Source organism: Mesoplodon mirus, assembly GCF_964341445.2.
Source record: "Mesoplodon mirus genome assembly, chromosome: 2".
NCBI classification, from domain to species: Eukaryota; Metazoa; Chordata; class Mammalia; order Artiodactyla; family Ziphiidae; genus Mesoplodon; species Mesoplodon mirus.
In genome coordinates, this window is record NC_138977.1 from 22626504 (window position 1) to 22650804 (window position 24301).

Sequence of the window (24301 nt, forward strand, 5' to 3'; positions counted from 1 at the left end):
GACACACATAAGTTTAATATTTGAATCCTCTTATGCTACAGTTCTGTGTATTCTATTAAAAATAGAGTTTGTTAGAAAAATCAAATGAACCTTCTTAATTTTCTCTACCTAAACAGTTTATTTCCCTCCTATTTATCTGTAATTAAAGTGAGAAAAAGTCTGAATAGAATTGTAACTTAGCAGTACCTGCTTACTTTTCAACAAAGCTTCATAGGGTGGCTATACCTTAAAATCTGCTCCTGTGCAAATCTAAAATACTGATTTTGTCAGTAAGCACTTAAGGAATTGATTAAGTTCTGGGAAACTGATTTACACTAACCCAGGTTGGCAAATAGATTTAGACTCCAGTGCTAACTAAGATCCACTTGCCATGGCTGCCTAGAACAGCAGGGCAGAGTGCAGTGACCTATGTTTTGGTCTGGAAATGGAAAATATGGTACTTGTAACATGTATTGCCACAATATTTTGCCATTTATATACTAAGCAAATTTACTAAAAACTGGCATATTGATTAAATTCCTAATTTATTTGTTTGCCGCAAACATATCTCTCTAGTGATTAAATTCAGGGGCTCACCATTCTCCTAGCTTCAAAAGGTGATGTTGAGAATGGGAACAGAAACAAGGAGGTGCATAATTTTGAAATTATTTTACTCAGACCACAGTACGGCATGGTAACTTGTGCCTGGCATACTATAGAGGATACTTTTATATGTTGGCAAGTCCTTGCCTTCTAGGTCTGATGTCTTTCTTTTCTAAGCAGTAATAGACAAACACTGCCAAATTCTAATCCTCAAATTTATCATTAGGTCTATTTTAACTAATCTCTTTGTTTTCGTTTTGTCCATATTACTTCATGGAGAGAAAACTCAATATAAATTTAATCACTCTTGGATTCAATCACATTCCAGACATGCTTTGATAAGACTATAGTAAATTACAGAAAGAATTTCTTGAAGTAGCTAAGACTTCTCAGTACCCGATAACAAAAGAAATTTTGTTTTATTTCTAGGTCTGTGTAATCTTATACATTATCTACAAGCTTTATTTGATTAAGTTTTGGATAGCACTTTGTTTTCTTTATTTTCAATTCCATTTGGGAGTTGAGAAGAGTCACTTTCCTGTTTATTTTCTTGTGGTTTTATTATTTTGTACATTCTATGTTCACAACATTCCCCTTATTAATCTCTCTGTTCCTTTGAGGCTAGACCCATATATCTTTCATGATTGTATTCCTAGCAACATTAGCCACATTGTCTTGCACAGAATAGCTTTAAATATATTGTCTGAATGAATGAATAAATGAATACTGGATTAGAGAAGAATTTCAATTCCCTTGTCTTGAAGGGTGAAGCAACTGTGATTTTATATTTCAAATATGAGTACAACCTTTACTTATGTTCAGGTTATTTTCTTGTTTAACTTCATTTAAATAAATAGAATAGAATGAAAATGCTGAACCCAAGAAAAACCTGATAGAAAAGAAAAACTAGCAGATTAGATGCTCCAAAGGCAAAAATTGTTAAATGACCTTTAGATTATTAGGAGAAATTAGTAGCAAACTGTTCACCAATATCAATACCCAAGTCAGGGGTCACTGGAAAGAGGTGAGTTGGATCTGAGTATACACAGTATGCTTCTATTCATATAAAGTTTAATATGAATCACAACTAGTTTATTGTGTTAGAAGTCAAGATAATGGCTATACCTTCAAGGAGGTTATAACTGGGTGTTGCCTGGAAGGGGACTCTGGGAATGCTAGTTATGGTCTGTCTCTTGATCTGGATGCATGGAAATTTCTTGCGCTGTATAGTTATATGCATTATAATTATGTACATTAAATTTCAATAAAAAGTGTACTTTAAAATGCATATCAATCATCTATGAACACAGTATTATTAGAGAGACTTTCATGCAATGAATATATGTTGGAAAAAATTATAGTCATATGTTCCTTTGTCTAATATCATTACATTATCCTCATCTTAAAAACTGTACATTGCATAATGTCTCCAAATAATTTTTTATTTTGGTAAAAATTGGGTTATTTGGATAGCTACTTGATAACTATCATAGTAATTTGAATATTCAGGGTTCTCTTTTGATGACTAGGAACCTTTCTATATCCCTTGAGACAAGATAACTTCACTTGTTTTCTAAACCTTCCTAAAGGCTTATTTCTGGTAAGCTGCTTACACATATTTGAAGTAAGTAACTTTGCCTTTTTGTTGTTTGACAGGATCAAAGTTCTCTGGGATATAGTACAATGGAATGAAAGCTATTTCATAAAGTATGTTTTAAGGAATAAAAGATAATACCCTTTTCTTATTGCAGAATAAAAGGATTTCATGTAACAGTAGGGTTCCTTTCTGAAAATTTGAAAAAATGTAAATAGGCAATAATATTCATTATCATATAAGTAATAAAACTTCCCATTTTCAAAGAATTGATTTTTCTTATCAAACTGGAAAACTAAAAGTTAAGACCCAAAAGTTCTAATGCATGTAGCCTTTCTGGAAATGGTTTAACTTACATAGCATCCAATTCAACATTTTCCTATACAAAAAATATTGTTTTCCAAAATATCATCCTAATCCACATTTAAATCAAACCACGTGGGCACTCTTGTTTCACCATATTCATTTCAAGGACACTTATGGGTACATTGTGATAACAATTTTCCACCAATATCACAGCAGGTTGATTTACTCAGCTGCACATAACTGCAGTATTTTTCTTAAAGCTTTGAAATCTTGAATGAGAGGTGGAGAACTAACTGTAGACATTTAATATATTAAATTTCTAAGACTTCAAAGGGAGCATAATTAACTCAATGCCACATAATTGCTCCAGGGACAGGAAAAAAGATGCAAACAGAATTGATATGCCCATTTTTTCCCCTTAGCAATTAAATGACAATGCTAAGTGAGCAATTTCTTTTTAAAGACCCATTCTTTTGACTTAATATTTCCCTCGAATATTTTAAAAACTTTCCATGCCAACTTATAAAATATAGGAAGCAGTGAAGCTGGGAATTCTGCTATTCCCTCTCTTTGAGCAGAATTTCTCCCTTCCTCCTCTCCGTCTCTTCGGTGCTTACAGAACCTGTCTCTTTGACCTCATCATAACCTTTAGTTCCTCTCTCTTTCCCACTCTCCCAATCCATCAGTTCTTTTCTAGCTTCATTTGCCTTTCTGTCCATCATGTAATCCACTGTAAGTCATTTCTATATCTCTTAGGACCTGACAATCACGTACCCCTTTGACCGGCTGCCAACTTACTTTATCAGTTTCAAACTTTGAGCGTCCTCTACCATCCACTATCAGCACTAGCTGCAAAGATACTGAACGTGGCTGGAGGAAGTTAGGGAATAATACTGATTAGATCTAGGGAGGCTTTTAATTTTCTCAATTGTAAATTTGGAATTCAGACAAAATGTTACATGTTGTACTTTCCAAATCTAAAACGTCATGGTTCGATATCTTATTTCTTCAAAACTATAATAATCATTCTTTAAAGTATCTTTTGTCTGTTAATCTCTAAAAATCTGAAAGAACATCCTGGAACTTCCAACTGAAAAAGGTCAAACGGGGTCATCTCCAAAACCCCAATACAATATAAGGGAATGAACAGATATATAAGCCAACGACCATGAGGAAAATGGGACAGAAGCCATCAGAAGAGTGTTTTTAAATAAATTACTGAGGGAATTCCCTGACGGTCCAGTGGTTAAGACTTTGCCTACCAATGCAGGGGTGCAGGTTCAATCCCTGGTTGGGGAGCTAAGATGTATATGTATATGTGTAGGTGTATACCTGGAATACCACACAAGACACATTGCCTCCTGAGAAGAAAATCAGGTGCTTAAGGAACAATAACAGGAGGTTATCCTTCTGAACCTTTTAAATATTGAATCATGTGAATGCATAGTGTATTCTAAAAGTAAATACCAATTAAATTTTAAACATTAAAAAAATAAGTAGGGCTTCCCTGGTGGCGCAGTGGTTGAGAATCTGCCTGCCAGTGCAGGGGACACGGGTTTGAGCCTGGTCTGGGAAGATCCCACATGCCGTGGAGCAACTGGGCCCGTGAGCCACAACTACTGAGCCTGCGCGTCTGGAGCCTGTGCTACGCAACAAGAGAGGCCGCGATAGTGAGAGGGCCACGACAGCGAGAGGCCCGCGCGCCACGATGAAGAGTGGCCCCCGCTTGCCGCAACTAGAGAAAGCCCTCGCACAGAAACAAACACCCAACACAGCCAAAAATAAATAAATAAATAGATAAATAATAAAAATAAAGGAATTCCCTTAAAAAAAAGCCAACAACAACGACAAGCCCTAAATAAATAAATAAATAAATAAATAATTATTTTTGAAAAGAATAACTGCAGGGAGAAATAGGTGGACCAAGGGACTCTTGCTTTTCATTATAAAACCCTCGGTTGTATTTGATTTTTAAAACTATGTCCATCTCTCTCTCACACACACACACGTGCACGCACAGTGAATTTTTATTTGCCTATCATTGTCTGCCTAATACAGTCTTATCCATTTTTCATGATTCTGGTACAGCAAACTTTCTGTGAAACTTTTCCTGACACCAGCCAAACTCCTGCAGAGTTAGTCAGTTCTCCTATGGGATTCCAGAGCATCATCCGCCTGTCATTATTATACTGTTTTTCTTTCATATTTTATTATTTAGTTACATGCTTTCCTCCTCCACTAAACTAAGTGATCCTCTAAGTCAGGAACTATGCCACGTCTCCAGACCTCCAGTGCTGTCTGCCTTTTGGATTTGCTGCTGCTTGCCTTTGAATGAACTGCATCTAGGACTTAAGGGGTCAGCATATTCTCTAAGTGGGGAAATGTTCCTAGAACTCATGGGAGAGCAGAAGCAAGCTGGAAAGTGTTTGAGAACAGCTACTGGAGCAACAGGAACCACTACACAGGTCAGAGAAGAGGATAGCCAGCTTAGGATGGGGAAGGCATGTGGGTTCACATTCTTCCTGTTATTCTTCCTTGCCACTTGAGACCATAAAATAAACTTAGTCCACAGTTTAAAGACAGAAAATCAGAAAGACAAAGTGAGTGGGGGAAAAAATGGTGGCTTGGTAGAGGAAGGGAGATAAGTCTCTCAGGAAAATCATAAAGGCAGATTTATGTGTTTGAGAACAAAGTGGAAGCAGTAGATTGTTACAAGTATCAAAGTTCAGAGTCAAGGATAGGGGGCCACAGCATGTGCTATTGTCAGGTATATACTATGTGCTAGAAAAAATGATCTAGAAATTACTGTTTCTTAAACATCTACTAGGTGCTAGTCCCCCAACCACCCCTTTAAGGTTTTTTATATCTCATTATTCTGTGTTACAAATATAATAAGTTGAAATCAATAATTATTCCCATTTTACTGGTGACAAAATGGAGGCTCAAAAATGTTAAGTAATTTGCTGACATCATGTGATCAGAAAGTGGCTGAGATGGACTTGTACTTGTCTGTTAAATACCATTTCTTTTGTGAATTCCTACTCATGATACTAAGTCTGGTTCAAATGTGCCTTCTCAATGAAGCCTTCTCTGATCTTTCCAACCAAAAATGACTATAGATGCTTCAACTTTATTTCTCGTAATTTTAAGATTCCAATTTATATTACATTTCTTTGTATATTTGCCTTCAATCTTCCAGCAGATTTTGTGTTTCTTGAAGGAAAGAACAAGCTCTTGTAGAACCCAAAATATTCTTTCTATTGTGGAAAAATCTAGTGGTTCAATGAGACTCTCTGAGTTATTTGCTAGACTTGGAAAAGTCAAAGTTCTATATTTGTCCCTAAACTGCATAACAAAGTTTTCAATTAAAATTTTACAAATGTATCATTGATATTTTCCAAAGTTTTGTTCTTATTAGTGATTTATATTCTGCTTCAATGTCCCTGATACCAATTATATTATAGAGTGTCAAAGAATTTCACACATTCCTAATTTGGAAGCTTTACAGCAGTACTTTGCGAGCTAAAGAAAGCATAATGGAGAAGTGAAGAAAAAAGTATTAGTGAAATAAAGTCATGAAAAATTTTAAAACTAATAATAAAACGCATGTGAAAGTATGTAATGTCATGATCAGTTCTAGCACTACATAAAATTAAAAATTTGAAGTAAGGCAAATGTACTTAACAATAATCTTTTGTAAGGCAGCACTGAAGATTTTAGAATATAGAGATTAAAAAGTCTTAACTGTATTTTCACAAAGTTTCAGAGCTTCTGGCCAAATGAACACATACAATTAAAATTTTGAGGATCCAGCATCGTAAAATGTACAGTGGTCATCACTTTGCAGAGTTACAGACAATTTTAATTATTTGTCTTGGTACAGAGTTCACAGAGCAGAAGTAAATATGCTATATGTTTTTGTAAAAGGAATCATGTTTAGGCAACAATAGCTTAATTGAAGTAAATCTTTTCTCAGAAGTAAAGTTTTAACTTGCATAAAACTTTTAAGTATTAGTTAGACAACTTGTTAGATCCACTCAGGTAAACAGCACTTTTAAATCCCCATAAAATTTCTTAAAATCATCCTGGCTATGTACCTAAATACATATAAATACAAAGCATTCTTAGCAATTAACTGGACAGTACGGGGTAAATGTGATGAGCAAGGAATTCACTGTGCTACCTCAATTAATACTAATGAGAGTTGTGTAGTTAATTCCCTCACGCTGCTCTTAATTTTCATCTCCTCTGTGGAGTCTATTCCAAAACATTTAATTTTTACATCCTATTCCCAGCCCATGACAATTTTTACTTACCTCAGTAATGAAGGCTTTGGCTGTGGCAGGATTCATAACAAGGATGGCTCGCCTAAGAGTGTCTCGATAGCGATTCAATTCCTCTATTCTCATGGTATCAAAGAGAGTGGTGATCATTTTATTGATGTTGTTTTCTACCTTCTGAAGTGCAACATCCATCCCCTGCTGAGACACTTTGTCCAAAAACTCCTGTATTCCACGGATATCTAGGAACAGCAAAAGCCCATCAAAATGTGAATTACAGCACAGAAGGGAGAGAAAAGCTATTTCACTTACATCATAATAGTTTATTCTTCTACATTGTAGGCTGTTTAAACTTCTAATTGAGGAGCTGATGGAACTCTCAAATATGTTTAAGGTTGAGAAAAGACGATTTAAGGTGTTTGCGTGAAAAATGTAGGGATTGTTATTTTTTAAATTAATTTTTCTCCACTGAGCATTCTAAATTATCTCACCTCTGGAAGATGTTAGAACAGAGTAGAGGGAAGTGATGGGGAAGATCCTCACTTCCCTAAAGCAAATGTGAGATAAGAAAGTACATTCCTTATTTTTCCTCAGTATTAAAGAGTGGTATTAACCTCAGGCAAAACATGAATGCCATTAATGGCTGATGAATCTGAATCAAGATTACTACCATTTCTTAAAATAGGCAACGATATCACTAAACTTGACATTTTCAATCTTAATTGAAAGACGGTTTTGAGAGGTTATTTTCAAAGGGTCTCAGGTCACTTAGACCACAAATAAAACAGCTACATTTTTGCCTGTTTTATGAGTACTACCTCCTTAGCTCAAATCTGGCCAACTTGGTAGAGATTGGTTTTTTTTCCAGGAGTATGGGAATGTACTTTGCGTGTAAAATATAAATTTTAACAAAATATTCACACACCCATTCCAAAATAAAAAAAAATTTCTGAAAGATTATCAAATAAAAAATTATGTCCATTTCACATCTAAGTAAGGAGGGTAAAATACAGTCTAAATAAAATGTTTATAAACTTGTATTTTGATGTATATTTAAGTAACAATAAGTGCCTGAAATGTTACAAATATTTTTCCTAGTGCCACATTGGCTGTTTATAGAAGAAGGGATCTAAACATTGATAAATATGATTGGAAGATGTACCCGGCACAATACAATCTTAATACAGCAGACTGCTTTGACTATAAAGTACTGTTTATTTTTCTGTATATGCTCATGACATAAAATGTTAAAAGGGAAAAAACTAGTGAAAGATAAGGAGTGAATGAAATTGTAGGTTGCTTATTATGAATGGACTATATCTCAAAATTCCTTAATGTGGAAGGCTGCAGGTATGTAAAATTTACCTCTCAAGGACAATAACAAGGTCATGTGTTTTTCAATACATTGCAATTAAAAGCCATATATAAGCCAATAGAGTAAGAAACAGTCACAAATTTAGAAACTAACATTTGCTCATAACCAGAGTTTATATTTACAAGTTTATAAATTAATACTAATAATTTTAAAATTTGCTTTCTTCTTATGATCTGGTTTATTTTAAAACAATTACTATGAACACTATATGTCTAGTTATCTGATGACTCTCAAACTCTTCAGAATAGATAACTGTATAAATTGTACCTTACATTCCTTATTCCTAATTAAATTATAAACCCAGGATGTCAGCATCACAGTAGCTTAAAAGAACAAAGACTCATCTAGAGCAGAACAAGAGATAAAAGAGCTGGAATAATAAAGGTATTATGTACTCATTAAATATCCAGGTCAGAAAGTTCCTGAGGATATAAGGTATTCAAGCATGGATTAAACAAAGGTTTAGATCTGATGAAATTTAGCAGATACAGGTAGACATAGAACAGGACTATGCTCGCACTCAAGCAGGCCTTCTCAAACTTTGCTGTGAATCAGAATAGCTTGGAAATCTTATTAAAAATGCAGAAGCCTGGACCCTACCCTAGAACCAGTATGCCTTTAAACTATGTGTCAGAGCAGATCCTTGATTTTGAATTGTTAAGCTGTTGTTTATTTAGTATGAATCACTTAAAAGTGCAGCTAAATATGACAGAAAAAAACAAAAATAAATTGAAATAGAGATGTTCAGAAAACACAGTGTGACCAGAGCATAAGACTCCAAATTACTTACAGTCTTAACTTTGAGAAACAAAAGAAACTGTTTCAAAAAAATTTGTTGAAACAAATTATTGAAAATTATTGAAATTATTGCCTGTCACCAATGCTACCTGCTAAGAATTCAACAGTGAATACCCTTCCCCACACTGAGACAGGCAATAAACAGGTAAACAAAATAATGCATACAATTCACACTAAGTGCTGGAAAGGAAACAAGGGTGTGCTCCTGGAGAATAACAGGGTGGGAAGAAGGACCTATTTTAGTTAGAATACTCAAGGAGGTTTCCTCTGGAAAACTGGCATTTAAAGTGTGATCTAAAGGATGAGAAGACATTGCCCAGGCAAGGGGATAGGATGAGAGGACGACAGCTCGGGAAGATGCCCGGAGGCAGTGAAGAGCTTGTGTTTGAAGTACCTAAAGGATTTCTCTGTGGTTGTAGTCCAGCTAGCCAGGGGGAGGGCAGAGTTAGTTGAACCTGTGTGGAGAAACTTCAGATTATGTGGCTCCTGGTGAGACACAGAAAGAGGTTTTGATTTTATCCTAAATAGAGTTTTAATCTCTTGAAAGTTTTAAGTAGAGGATCTGAATAAGTAGATAATGGGCTATGTGATCATTCAAACTGAGCTTGTAACTGACTTTCCCTTCATTTAAAACAGGATGACTTTTTTAGCTTTTATATTTGACCAGAAATTAAGTACTATATGTATTGTTACTTGGCCAGAAAAGTGATGTGATAAAAGATTGCTATTACGTCTTTGCTTCCTTAGTCTGCAGTTCTGGTTATCACCGCCTAGATAAGTGATTATAAAGTTGTTGAAAATTTTTCTGACCTACGAATGAAGAAATATTTATCTTATAGATGTCTTGAAAGATTAATTAGTGAGGGTGATGGGGTGTGTGTCTGCATGGGAAATCCATTGTAGAGTCTAACACATGGTAGGTGCTATTATTGTTAATAATTGTGCACAATTGCTTGTTAAGGGTCCACCCATTCCTCCCCCCACCAATAGGACAGAATTGCCTAAAATTTACTGATGGACAGTTACCCAAAATAGCAAGCATAATGTTTTAGACTCTTGGAATGCAGGAGTTAAATAAACAATAATAGTTTTGCTTATTTGCGAATAACACCAAAAACTCATGATATACAGCAATTGTAAGTCTGACGTGAAAAGGATCCGAATCATACTATTAGCTGCACTGTGGAAAAGTCATTAAAAGAGAGAGTGGATCTTTGGCTTTGTCAGTTCATGAGTATGATCAACTATCACAATTATTCAGTTACATTATCTGCTTAACTGTTAGTTGGAAAAAATGAGTAAAATGCTACAGGTTACAGAAATTTAAAAGATAAGAGGTGATGCTTGACATCATAAAGCTTCCAGGCCTGTGGGTGTTACTAGATGTTACTCATTGGTAACAGAAAGTTAAACAGTAGTTTCAGTTGTTGCCAGTGATTATTAATTCTACTGACCAGATAATTATAACAACAGCAAGTTAACTCATGAACACAAGATTAGGACAAAAAACAGAAGTCTTTTTCCCCCTGGGCTCTATAAAGCAACTTGTGGTAGCAGAATACGACCTCCCAAAGATGACCAAGTCCTAATCCCTGGAGTCTGTGAATAGGTTAGGGTTACAAAGCAAAGAGGAATTAATGCTCCAGATGACATTAAGGTTGTCAATCTCTTGACCTTAAGACAGGGAGACATCTCCTATTACTTTGGTGGGACTAGTGTAATCACAGCGTCCTTAAACTTAAAAGAGGGAAGCACAAGAGGAGAGTGGAAGGGAGAGCTGACTACTGAAGAATGTGCTGGGCCTTTTGGGAAACTTCAGAGATGACTATTGCTGGCTTTGTGGATGAAAGAAGGAGACCTTGAATGAAGAAATGTGGATAGTCCCTAGAAAATGCAAGAAAATGGGTTCTCCCCAAGAACCTTCAGAAAGGAACACAGCCTTGCTTACTTCTTGATTTTAGCCCACTGCAATCCCATGTCAGACTTCTGATTTACAGAATTGTAAAGTAATAATTTGTATTGTTTAAGCCTCTAAATTTGTGATCACTCATTATACCAGCAATAGAAAACTAATAGAGAAGTATAGTTTAGTCCTTAGGCTGGCATTTTTCAAATTATTGTCTACTGAATTTCATTTTAGGATCATTTGGAGAACTTGTCCTGTCCAAAAGGAAGATTTCTTAGCCTCATCCCATTCCTATGGAATCAGAAATTCTCATGATAAGGCCCAGAGATTTTAGCACCTAATAATTTTTAAGAGATCAGTTTGGGAACCAAGGTTCCAATTTCTTAACCTTCTTTCTGTCACAGTCTCCTCTGAGAAAATCATGAAGATCACGGATCCCTTTTCTCCCCAGTAAATGTACATACCCAAAACATTCTGCACACTGCCTAGATTACGGTCTAATCTGTTTGCTTCCCTTAAGGGCGTTATTGGAAAACCTGAAGTAGTATAGTCACTGCCTGTAATGGTTGTTTTTCTATCCATTCTATATAAGAAGGTAGAGTATAGATATTCAACATCTAGTAGTGTGTATTACATCTTATTTAGAGAAACATTTAAAATAAAAATATTAAGAAACTTATAAATACCTTCCTTGATAACCTTTAAGTACTTTCAGCTATTATTTAGACTAACTCTAGTTGTCTTTCAGGCCCAAGAAAAATATCGCAAACTGTAGAAGACTGGGTTCCCAGGGAAGTGGAGTCTAAGTTAGAGACTGGAGAATAGGAAGTTTATTAGAGACTACTCTAAGAAATAACACTTGTGCAACAAGGGAAGGGAACAAGGGTCAGCAGAGAGGGAGCTGTGATGCATATCTCAGCAGAGGACTGCACAGAGCTCTGGAAGTGTTATCCCAAGTTAGGGCTGGTGGAAGGAGGGGTTTTATAATCCTGCATAGACTTTGGTCCATGGCTCTCTTCAGCTGAGGGAATTTGGGTGGCACAAGACAGAATGCACTGGAAATTTTCCTTACATTTATGGAGTCAAAGGTTGTTGTTTTGATTTTCAGGGTAATTTGACATGAAAAGTCTTATAAGTCATTGCTAGTCAATATCTCATCTTTATTTTTTAAATTTTAAAAATTATTTTATTTTTATTATTGGGGCATCTTTCTTTTTTAAAACAACATTTTATCTAGGCGAAAACATTACACTTGACGTCAGAAAACCAGGTTTGGATCCTTACTTTGCTACCCACATAGCCGTGTAAACTTAGAATCAATTTCATAGGTGATGTCTGTCGTTTTTACCTTCCCAGTATTTCTTCTCCTTTATTCAAATAACAAAACCTCATTTTTCATTTAAGAAACAAACCTGGACCCATCTCTGTGTTCTTCATGTGCACAACCTTCTATATTCATTAATGGATGGTCATGTGTCCCAGGACAGTTAAATGTGAGCTCTCCATATCTTTGGCCTAAGTAATTAGTTCACAGATAGTCACAGGATTCAAACAAAGATTGAAATTTGATATATGGATAATGAAAAAGAAATGGTTATTCTTTTGTATCACAAGTTGTAACGATGCAGTTTTGGAATTGAGAGAGCCAGTGTGTCTAGTGAGAAGCTGAGAATGCAGCCAACGAGTGAAATGAAACAAAGGCAAGGCAGCTATTTCTTAGACTTCCCATCTACATGAGTCGATCAAAAAAACATTTTTTCTTTTTTTGCTTACCTAGTTTGAAATGAGCTTCTATCACTCACAAGAGAAAGGGTATTGACTAACACATAGTCTTTTGATAAACATCTGGTAGTTTGGTAATGAAGGTGAAGGCACAGTTCCTGTTCTTGAAGTACATCCAGTTTCGTGGAGGGAATAACAATTTAAACAAGTAAGTTTTAATGTGATTAATGCCAATGAAAGAAATGTAACAAAGGAATGGAAGCTTAGGAAAACAGCTAATCACACTTTATCAAGGCAAAAAGAAAATTATATCACCTAATTACTGGGTTATTCTAATAAAAGGAAGTAAGGGGTGTGAAATATTAAAGCAGTTTGTAAATTGCAAATTTCTATGCAATGTGCATTTTCATTATCAAGACTTTATAAACCCAGTCAAATGTCCCACTTGTTCTTAATTTTCTTCTGTTCTCTTTTTCTATGGAAAAATGGAAGACAAACAAAAATCACAATAAGGGCTAAAAGTTGATCTAGGTACTACCTTTATAAATTGATATTCTAGCAGCCATCGATTTTTGTGATATCTGATTTGTTACCTAGTTAGACCAACTTCCTGCAACTGCTCTCCAAGAGGTAATGGATGATTGAAACACAATTTGTTTTATTAAATTGTGTAGAATAATGACTTTATTATGATCACTAATGTAAGACTAAGTTTAATATCTCTACTGAAAATGGCTTATAATGTTAATAGATTAAGGTAGAAAAATCATAGGTGATATTAGGATCTAATGTATAAGCCCATTTCTAAACAGACCCCCAAACCAGAAATATGATATTTTACTGTTCATCCTAAATCAGTAGTCAGCATCTAAATAGATCTCTTTTGGAATCTAGTCTCTGCTTACAATGTGCCAAGCATGAGCAAAACAATCTCTGCTCTCAATGAGCTTGTTATCTATGCATCTGGTGATAACATAGACCCTATTACAGATAGAAGAATCTTACAATACTACTCATTTTCCAAACTGTCGCTGCAACTTAAATTTAAGTTGCATTTAAGTTGCCACTTAAGTGGCATTCTCTGGAATACATCAAACAGTAATTCTCAGTCTGATCATTGTATTCGAATGACACTTTTAAAATGTTGAATTTGGTAGGAAAAAAGATTTGTCACTGAGGCTTTGCAGGTCTGATTATTTTTTTCCTTCTACTCATCTCTCTCCCTCATTTGAGTAGACTAGGCACATTTAATCATTTTTGATCACTTAATGCATTGAAAACCTCACTTAGCAGGAGACCTCAGTACTTCAGTCAATCTGGGTGTTTCTGAAATTATGACAGAATGCTAAGCTTTAAATTAATATTTAGAATCTTGTGAAATTTTTTTAGATAAAAAGAAATACATCACACTACTGGACGCATGAGATACATCATTAAGTTGAATGGACTTTCCCAACATATGAATGGCAAAGCATAATCTACAATTGCCTTGTTTCCTCAGGGGAAAAAAGGCTTTTAACCAGGGAGTGATTTAAAAATTTTTGTGCAGAAGAACCCTTACTTCTAAAGGGATTTGAGTCGTTAATTATTTCCTTGTCATTTGTGATGTATTTAGAAACTAATGATAATATGTGATGTATTTAGAAAATAATGATAATAATGTGCTGTAGGAGATTTTAAGGTGACACAGTCCAGCAATAGGGATCCACTGCGATTCTCTATTTGATAAGAACTTGTGATTTTAACATTAGATCGTAATGTTACATCATGAAAGTCATTTTTACAGTAATGCTAATCAATATTTTTAGAACATTTTACTGATGAACAAATCCAAAATAGTAGAATATATCATTTTTACATACTGACATAATATAACTAATGAAAACAAAATAGTTCAATAAGATGCTTGGATTAATTATATGCTTACTGATGTACATTGAAGTGAATGAGAGAACTGAAAGCTGGAAAGCAGCCAAATGAGTAATAAATCACTTTAAGACTGTCTAGAGAGACAGTTAATAATATTATAGTCATCAGACATTTGAAAACACCCTCAGGGTAATTATAAACATTTGCAATAAATTAAGAGGAATGTGTCCATTTTATTAAACCTACATCAAGTCTGCATGGAGTAAATACTGTGATTCCTAGGAATGCATTCATGCTGATGTCCATCTAATGTTCATTTCAAAGAGTTCTACCATATGACAATTTAATTGTAAGGAAAGGGTGATGTACTGAAGGGTAGTGCTTAAGTACCTCAGGTCATTCAACTATGTACTGACTCTTAATTTGGGATCATTAAATCAGTGCTTGCAGAATGCAATGGAGTCCATATATAATCCATTCATTAATCCTTAAATTTGAATTTATTTCTTTGTTTTCGTGCATATGGATGTCAATAAATAAATATTTCTGTATATAAAGAGAAATATATTTTCATTTAGTCTTTTCCATGCTAAGATATTCTATCAAAACCTGTTATGTATGTTTAGGTCTCTGATTTTCAGAAATACCTAGTTTAACAAATTATAGTTGATATTTACATATGGCCAGAAGTCTTATTGCAAAATAGAAAAGACTATTCTGAAATCTTAAGAAAATGTCAGAAAGGCTAAGAACATAAAAGAAGTCTAAATTGACCAAAGCAAACAAAAACAAACAAATTGAACTAATGAAGAGTATATTTTAAAAGCAGTTTAAAAGGGTGAATTATAAAGACAAATATTTATAATTTTAAACATCTAAATTATAATTTAATAATACTAAATTAAAAAAATTAAATTAATAAGATTAAAATAATCTAATCCATATTTTTTTCTTATAAGCAAAGTTTCTTTCGAGCTGACAAGGAAAGCACATGTGTCTACGTATGCCTACCCTTCACCCAGAGGGTCATCATGTAACTCAGGCTGGTGACTGAGAGCCCACCATGCCCCTGAACAAATTATTTGGTTCTGGAATAAGTACAGGACCCAAAGAGAGCCTGAGATTTTATATGTGGATAAATAGCCATATGTATGATATTGATGTATGGACAAAGGGAAAGGGCCTTTTTCTAGTATAATAATCTGTAAGCCTATGCTTGAAGTCACCAATGCCATCTGTCTAGCTTGAGAATGAAGCAAATACATGAACTGAAGTAGAGATGAGGCTATGGTAAGAGGGTATATTTGACTACTTTCAATTATTTCATGTCTCTATGTCATTACTGTTACAAGCTGCTTAGATCCCTGTCATCATATTACCCCTCCAGGCTCCATAACTGCACCCACAGAATAAATCTACAAATAGGTTCATTCCAATATTAAGCTATGGAACCAATATTTGTTTAGGCAAAGGAAATTAAACAACCCAAATAGCTCTTTAGATGAAATGCACATCAACTTTACTGCTTCTGTCACTCTTGTAAATCAGTTCTATTCAACCCACCCATCCCTGAAATTCAACTTTCCTTTCAATATTCTCAGAATAGAAACCTCCCATTAAAGCAATCTATATGTTTTTATTCTATTTTAAAGATCACCCACTTCTATAACTTTCTGGCTTCTGTACATTGTCAGTTCCAAGACTCCTTGGTTCTGGAATCTAGTTGCTGGCTGTTACATTCAACTAATTCCTTGCTGAGACCTCTCTGACAGTAAGCCTGCCTGGACTACTATCAGTTGCTTCTAATGAGCCTTCCTGGATATTGTATTCCACCTACTTGACCAAACTTCCTCTTAGAGACTTGGTTGAGAGCATAAACAGCAGGCTAAGCAAACTGAGGATGATGCGAAACTGGAAGGGTAGGGCAATATAATGAGTAATATGATAAAGATTTAACATAAAATTTTTAAAAGGCATAAATTATGAGAAAACACAATAAGATACAAGTGGTTTCTGTTTTGCTAAAAAGAGGTAAAGGTCTCACCTCTCTAAGGCAATAAGATAGCATGAGACATACTGTGTAACAAATAAATGTGTCAGATTGTATACAGAAATATTGAAAAAGTAAAATAGATAGGGATAAAGGCATTTAGAAAGGTGGACTATCTAAGAAGCACACATATCAGGTTGAAAATGGTAAATTCTTAGGCAGTAGAAGACTGAGTTCATGGGATGTAATCATTTCTTTACTTATTGATAAATGGTTACAAGCAAAAGCATTACTTATATTATTCTAGAAATGGATCATTTTGTCCAATATATTTTAAGTTTCATATAGAGAAGAGCTTTCTGCCAATTAGAAATGTCCGGTATCCTTATATGAGACAGGCTCCTTCAGAGTACAGTGAGTTCTCTCTTGCTTGGAGGATTCTGTCAGGGGAAACAATGCTACCAATCAAAGATGTTGAAGGAGATACCTGCTGAAATCTCTTGTTTCCAAATGCCTTATCTAGGAACAAAGCTGGCCTTATCAGAAACACTGGGGGGTGTTAAAATATGTATGTTGCTAGGGCCTACCTTGCAAAAATTCTGATTTCAGGGGTCTATGATGGAGCTGAGGTATGATGATGATTAAAAAGCTCTTCTAGTAATTCTGATCTACTACCAAATTTGGGTTCTAGGTGTCCACTACACTCAATTCTAACCTTTTGTCTGTGACTCAATAATTGCTAAGTGATCATGATTCAATGATGGTATTTAGTTTACAATTCTGATAGGCAAATTGATTTTTTCCTTTTTTTCTTTCTCTTTACTTCTTTTTACTTTTCAGATATCTAATAGGTTGTTCTGTCTTCTAAATTTTTATTGAGATATAATTTACCTACAATAAAATAAAGAGACCTTACATGTGTAGTTTAAAGAACATTTATTGTGTTCCACTATAACTACCACTCAAAATGAGATACTGAATTTCTGTTACCACACAGAAGTTTCTCTTGTGTCCTTTTCCAGACAGTCCACTCCTGGTCCAGAGATGCAACCACTTTCTGATTTGGATCACCAAGATTAGCTTTGTATGTTACTGGACTTCATATAAAGGGGATAATACAGCATGCACTTCTTTTCTTTCAGGCTTATTTCACTCAAAATTTTGTTGTTGAATATTTCAGCAGTTCATTTCTTCTTACTGCTTAATAGTATTCCATTGTAGGGACATGCCACAATTCCTTGAACCATTTTCAAAATGATGGCATTTGGGTTGTTTCCAGTTTTGGGCATAATGAATAATGCCAATACTAGCATTCTTACATAAGATTTTGTGAGGATATACATTCTCATTTATCTTGGTAAATACCTGGGAGTGAAATGAGTAAGTCATGTAGTAGATGCATACGTAAATTTGTAACGAACTGCCAAAGAGCTTTCCATAGTGGTTGTACATTTTTACATCCAGCCACAAAGTAGGAGAGTTTCAGTTTGCCACATTCTTGTCTACATGTAGTATTGGACTTTAGCCAGCCTAGTGGGTACCGATTAATAGCTCGTTGCTTGTTTTTGTTTTTTTGTTTTTTGTTTTTGTTTTTGCCACACCACTCCACTTGCAGGATCTCAGTTTCCTGACCAGGGATTGAACCCAGGCTATGGCAGCGAAAGCCTGAAATCCTAACCACTAGGCCACCAGGGAACTCCCCAGTATCTAGTTTTAATTTGCATACACCTGTGGACTATGTTCAGCACTTCTTCTTGTGTTTATTGGCCATTTATATATCTTCTTACATGAATTGTCTGCACAAACTTTTTGCGCACTTTCAATTGTGTACTTTTATTGGTGTCTTGTTGCTTTGCTGGAGTTTTGTTTAATTCTCTGAGCTCTTTATATAGCCTATGTATTTACATAAGTTTTTCAGATATATGTATTGGAATTTATTCCCCAGGTTGTAGTTTGCCTATTTATTTTCTTAGTGGTGTTTTTTATGAGCAGAAAATTTTAATTAATACAAGGCTCACGCTGCTTGTTGTGCCCTGAGTATTAAAGATCTCTCTCTCTAACTCAGGAGCGTAGTGTTTTCTGCCAGCATCTATGAAATTGAGGCAGGTTAACTCGCTAGCTTGCAAGGAGGGTAAAATCTCAGACCCTTCACAGTTCTTGACAGTATCATATTACAACCCCCAGCGGTAAGCAATACTAGGGAATATAGTTTTTCAACTGGAAGTATTGCTCTCTCAATTTAGAAGGGAGAACATATATTGCATAGGCAAGCGGCTATTTCTGCTGAGGGGTCAGCCTACTTTGAGCCAGTGACTGCCCTGTTTCCATATTTTCAACGATAACGAAACCATCCGAATTGACATACAGTATTTTTCCCTGAATGATGTTAACATGTTGAAGATCTGCAGGCTTAAAGTCAGATATTATCTCTCTTTAATAAAAATGATTCTATACATGTCATTTGTAAACTTAAAAAAAATTTTCAGTGTCAGAAATTACTCTTATGTTTTTTCTATTGTATCAAAATAGTCCAGTTGTTGAGAGCAGGGACTATGAGGGAGACTATTAGTGTTTGAATTCAGGCTTCTTGGACTTACTTTTGAGTCACCTGACCTCTTAACTACTTTAGCTTTTTTCATTTGTGGTATAATCATGGCCATCACCAGCATCATCACCATCATCTACCTTACAGAGCTGCTGTGAGGATTAAATGAGATGATACATGTAAAGCAGTTAGAACAGAGCTTGGTTACAATACATGTTCTCTGTAAGATTATCCCTTGCTATATTCTTGGGTGATAGCTCACTGCAACCTCTTTATACTCATTATACATGGTTAGGAGTATAGATAGGCTCTGGTCAGACTTTATATCTCAGTTTTGATGCTTCTTAGCCATGTTTTGTGAACAAGTTACCCATCAGTTGTTTCTGTTTTCCTATTTGTAAAATTGTAAATATTATCTATCTCACATAGCTGTTGAGAAAATTCAATGATACAATGTAAAATATTTATTATACTGCCTGAATAAAAATGCTCAGAGATACTATTTTTTAAATATTTTTATTCCTGCAAGACTTGCTCGCACTGTCTATTGGAATGGCCGTCTCTCACACACTTAAAGTTAGGTAGGATTCTGAGAGGCAATAATCAAGATCAAAGTCTACCCATGAAGGCTTCTTTGATCACTGCTGCCTAAATTAAACACTTTCTTCATTGCACACCACTAGCACTCAGTTTGCATCATTCATGACACAACACACTATTTTCTCTATTAAGAGAGTCATATAAATATTTCTCTTTCGTTAATTGTAAGCTTCTTAAAAGTAAAGACTACATTCTGTAAAACTTTTAATCCCATGTTTTGTATTTGCACTAAGCAAGTGAGCTATGAACGTTTCCTGAATGACATATTTTTAAAAGTTCAACACTTCCTCTTTTCAAGGCTTGTAAAAAATGTCTTGAATCAATCCATTCAAATAAAGTTTCATTTTTTCCCCCTCTTTTCATCCATTTACTTAGAATCAAAGACTTGAATTTTCTTTGTTAAGGAATTTAAAGTAGACTTTTACACTGTGTTCTTAATCATAATTAACTGCTTTGGAAATAAGTGTTTCTCTAATAAACTGGATAAGAAGCCTAGTCTTTTTCTCTAAGTATATTTTTCTAAGTAAAATACATCTTCAATAACATTTGGCTCCAGTAGGCTGCCTGATTCCATCCATGGATGATGCTTAATCCATTCCTTAATGAAAGTAATTCCTGATAACCAAGATAAAAGTCAAGTATAATTCCTATGTTTGAACGTAAAATGAGGACATTGATGAATGGATATGTAAATACATGTAGCCCTCTTCAAGGCACAAGGTATTTGGATAGCTTGATGTTTATTTTGGACTCTAGCCCAGTTCTTTACTAGCAAGATTTATTGTAAGTATCAAAGGAAAATTTTCTTTCATTGAACAAGAGTATTACTGGAAATAATTTTAAAAGTATAAGTAAGGTACTTTTTCATGAATTAAATTAAATAATAAATTAAAGTCAAGTTTATCATCAGAGTAAAGGAAAATGTTTTTCATAATTCCTAAAACAAACACTGCTTCTAGCAGAGGATACAAATACTGTGATTATAGCATCTTATTTAGTCAAAGGTAAACAAAAGAAAAGAGAATGAGGAATTTCAAATGTATGTAAATGAGTGTGTGACTATGAATTTAGTGTACATTAAAAAAAATTTACTTCATCAGTAATTAAAATGTCTTTTCTTACAAGAATTTCCTAACTGTAATCCATGTAGGACTTGGAAACAAGCTAACAGGGAATTTTCTTTCCTCATGGACATTTATAATCAAAGAGTAAAGTTCTCATTTTAATATTGTAAAAAGGTCTTCATCAAAAGTTACTTTTATTTTACAAGACTATCTTGATAGGACTAACTAAAAAGTGTTTTCTCCCTTTAAAGAAAGATTTAGTGTTTAAAAATTCATTATTTCAAATTATGTTGAGCAGAAGTCATAAGAATACCATTTATGGTTATAAAAACCATAGATAATCTCACTAGAAAAAATTGACAAAAGCATACTCAGTATGTTGATTCCAGAGCTAGAGTTTACTATATTCACTAAATAATCCTATCAGTGACTATCAGATTTGTGTTCCATCTTCACTTTTACTGATGAGCCAATTATTTTTATTTCCTTTTTGTTTATTTTATTCATTTCAGTCTCTTGGTCTTTGTTCTGTGACCCCTCAATAATATGAATTAAGCAACAAAATAAGGATTTCCGTCCTGGGGACAAAGGACTGTGCTTTTAGACAGTGCCACAGACTTACCCATCAAGTTTAATGGAACTCAGCCTCCAAAACCCCATGTGACCTTTGAATATTTAGGGCTAATGTAACTGTCACTTGCTCTCCCTCCCTGGGAGTCCACAGGGGCTCTTATTTGCTGCTTCCCAGATTTCTGCCAACCTGTTTGTGCTCAGTTCTATTGATGCCACTTTTTGGCCCACTCTTGTGTAACTGTTCTCTAATATAGTTCAAAATGCTGAGTAGATTAGGACAAGAGAACTCATTTTTAAATAGTTATTTGCAAGAAAAATAAGTTGCACTGTAGAGTGTAAATCTTCTTAACTTTTTAAAATAAAAATGTAAAAACTAGGCCCATCCATACTGAATAGAAATTTTTTTCTAAGACTCTTTCTTAAGGCAAATCTCTAAGGAAATACATGTTTCAAAATATATGTTCTTTATCAGAATCTTGTTTATTTCCTCTCATTTGAACGTATAGATCTCTACTCCATTTCCTCTCTTCCTGATGACAAAAAAAAGAGAGAGAAACTATACTTGAAAATCTCTGGGATCAGTCAGCTAGAAAGCAGGTAGATTAATTCAGGAAAAAATACTTATACAAAAATAATATTTTTGCTCAGTTTTCTTAATGTAACACAAGTAAAAACATTGAGAGAAAGTGTCTTCTCAAAGTATGGCAAATTTAGGTAAAACGCTTTGTGTTTTACTTTAGAAAGTTGAATAAAATAAGTATTTTTATACTACTCAGTATTTGTGTGAGATTTCATTTTGTAGACAATATGCCAGGATAAATATAAAGTGATATAATTTCAGTGACCTTCAAAGAGTTAAGTACTAAGTAGATATTAAAGTCTACACGAGGGTGTAAGCAAGATAGTTCAGATTTTTTTTTGAACCAGAAAATAGAAAAGGGCAGTTTTTTAAATGTTCCAGGATCTGTCCAAAATGATTTTTTCTTATTAGATAGAGATATAAATCTTTTTGAAAGAGGAGAAAGACAGTATTGTTTTTATGACTTTCCATCATTTGAAAGATCGAGATATGAACAAAAGATTGAACTTGAGGTATTAACAAAGTTTTCTGTTGTTGCCACTAGATTTGTAAGAAGAATGTGACAGGACATGAAAACCACAAATAATAATAAGTAAGCTCCTTAAATTTTTCAAGATTTTAACAAAGTTACCTGCCATGCAAATACCAGCTTACAAAGCTCATACCAGCAACAAACACTCACCATATTCACTATCATAGAATATAATTAACTTCTGCCAGGCATATTCTGTGACCACTCTCAGGATAACGTCATTTAAGTAGACAGGTGGCCTAACAGAGAGAGTGTAGTCATCATTCCTGTTGCTCCGGGTGACTCCACAGCCACTTCTTGGGGTCCCAGCTGTTGAGCGCTGAATGAAGAGGTGGGGGATGTGCATGGCATCTGCCAAAGACTGGAGGGACCCAGCTGATGTGCAGCCAATGGAGCTGACCAGGGCCAAGATGCCTTGATTCATGAGTTCACAGGCTGCAAGAAAGCACAGTAATATTCAAACGTCAATAGGTTTCATATATTTTCTCTTTTTGAGGAACAGTGAATAAAGCTTACACAGCTATTCTACAACTATGGAAACATTTTTTTTTAAAGGAACACTCTACATGAGGAAATCCTCCCATTACAAAGTGCTGTTGGAATACAGATCAAGAATTCTACCCTAATTAGCCATTTGACCTCGTGCAAATTTCTCAGCTTCTTTTGGTCTCAGTTTCATCACCTGTAAAGAGGGTAAAATAGCACGAATCTTTCAGGATTATTGTGTGGATGAGAGATAATTCAGTGTCTGTTATTTGTCTCTCGAGTGATAGGCATCCAATTAGAGTGATAGCTATACTTTTAGAATTTTCAATGTATAATTCAGGGAAAAGGTAATTCTTTACTGAGTATATAATACAAGGTTTTAAGAAAAGAGATAATATGCAAACTGGTAAATAAATGAAAGGGGAGATGAAGAGTCTGAGGAAGGAATTTCTAGCCACAGAAAACAGAGCCATTCTGGTATCTAAAACTTTGATGACACTTGTCTCTCCTATTAAACTGGAGAAATGAAAATGTTTTTGTTCTTTTCCTTGTTTATCAGAAACCTCATGGGACTTCTCTGGCAGTCCAGTGGCTAAGACTTCACCTTCCAGTGCAGGGGGTGTGGGTTCAGTCCCTGGTCAGGGAGTTAAGATCCCACATGCTTCACAGCCAAAAACCAAAACATAAAACAGAAGCAATATTGTAACAAATTCAGTAAAGACTTTTAGAATGGTCCACATCAGAAAAAAAATCTTTAAAAAAAAAAGAAAAAAGAAAACTCATGGTGAAATCAAAAGGGAAAACTCATGGTGTACATTTCAGAAACTATCTCATTCTGGTTTCCAACTGAACAATTTCTAATTTCTACTATACGGTTTATGATCTCTGTTTTAATTTCATTTTAAGTATTCTGTGTATGCATATACTCTTACTTCAAAACCTATTTAAAACTAGAAAAAATATAAATTATAAGTAAACAAAAAGACACCACATATATAGAAAAAAAGTTCAGAAGTGATATCTCAGAATGTCAATCTTTGAAGTCAAGAGTTTAGAAATAAAATCAAAAGTAAATTTAGAAAGAATCAAGGCAAAATTACTTCCCTTTGAGAAGATAAGACAACATAATTGTTGTTCCAGTATTAATTCTAGATTTGATGCATTCTAGATATAACATTCTCAGGATTCAAACTTTATTATAGATTGTACATAATTCTTGAAAAATTTGAAAGAAAAGTTAGACGATAAGTACCTCCATGTGATAAATTGGCCAGTTAATGAAAGCTGACAAAATGAAAGTTTAGAAGTACTATACTAGTGACACACATATAAATATAAAATAAATTTATTATGATTAATGTTAAGCCAACCAACACATACAAAATAAAGTAATAATTACTAGGGACATAATTTTCAAGCATGAGCGAGGTAATATGATTTCAAATAATTGTGAAAGATAGCATCAGGGATCAATGCTTCTTAGACCATAACAGATTGCA

At 34.5% G+C, this 24301-nt stretch overlaps 1 protein-coding gene across 3 annotated transcripts in view; it reads right to left on the minus strand.

The window, feature by feature from the left end:
- GRID2 (glutamate ionotropic receptor delta type subunit 2) overlaps positions 1 to 24301 on the minus strand; it is a gene marked incomplete at its 3' end in the record, with an annotated part of 1368259 nt that overhangs the window by 619468 nt on the left and 724490 nt on the right. For 2 of the 3 annotated variants that reach the window (XM_082605769.1, XM_082605768.1), the window contains exons 3-4: positions 22467 to 22751; positions 6799 to 7004 (exon numbers count right to left, since the gene is read on the minus strand). In XM_082605769.1, the coding sequence (XP_082461895.1) occupies positions 6799 to 7004; positions 22467 to 22751 (491 nt within the window). The remainder of the gene's footprint in view (positions 1 to 6798; positions 7005 to 22466; positions 22752 to 24301) is intronic. The other variant, XM_082605770.1, reaches the window with a different exon arrangement.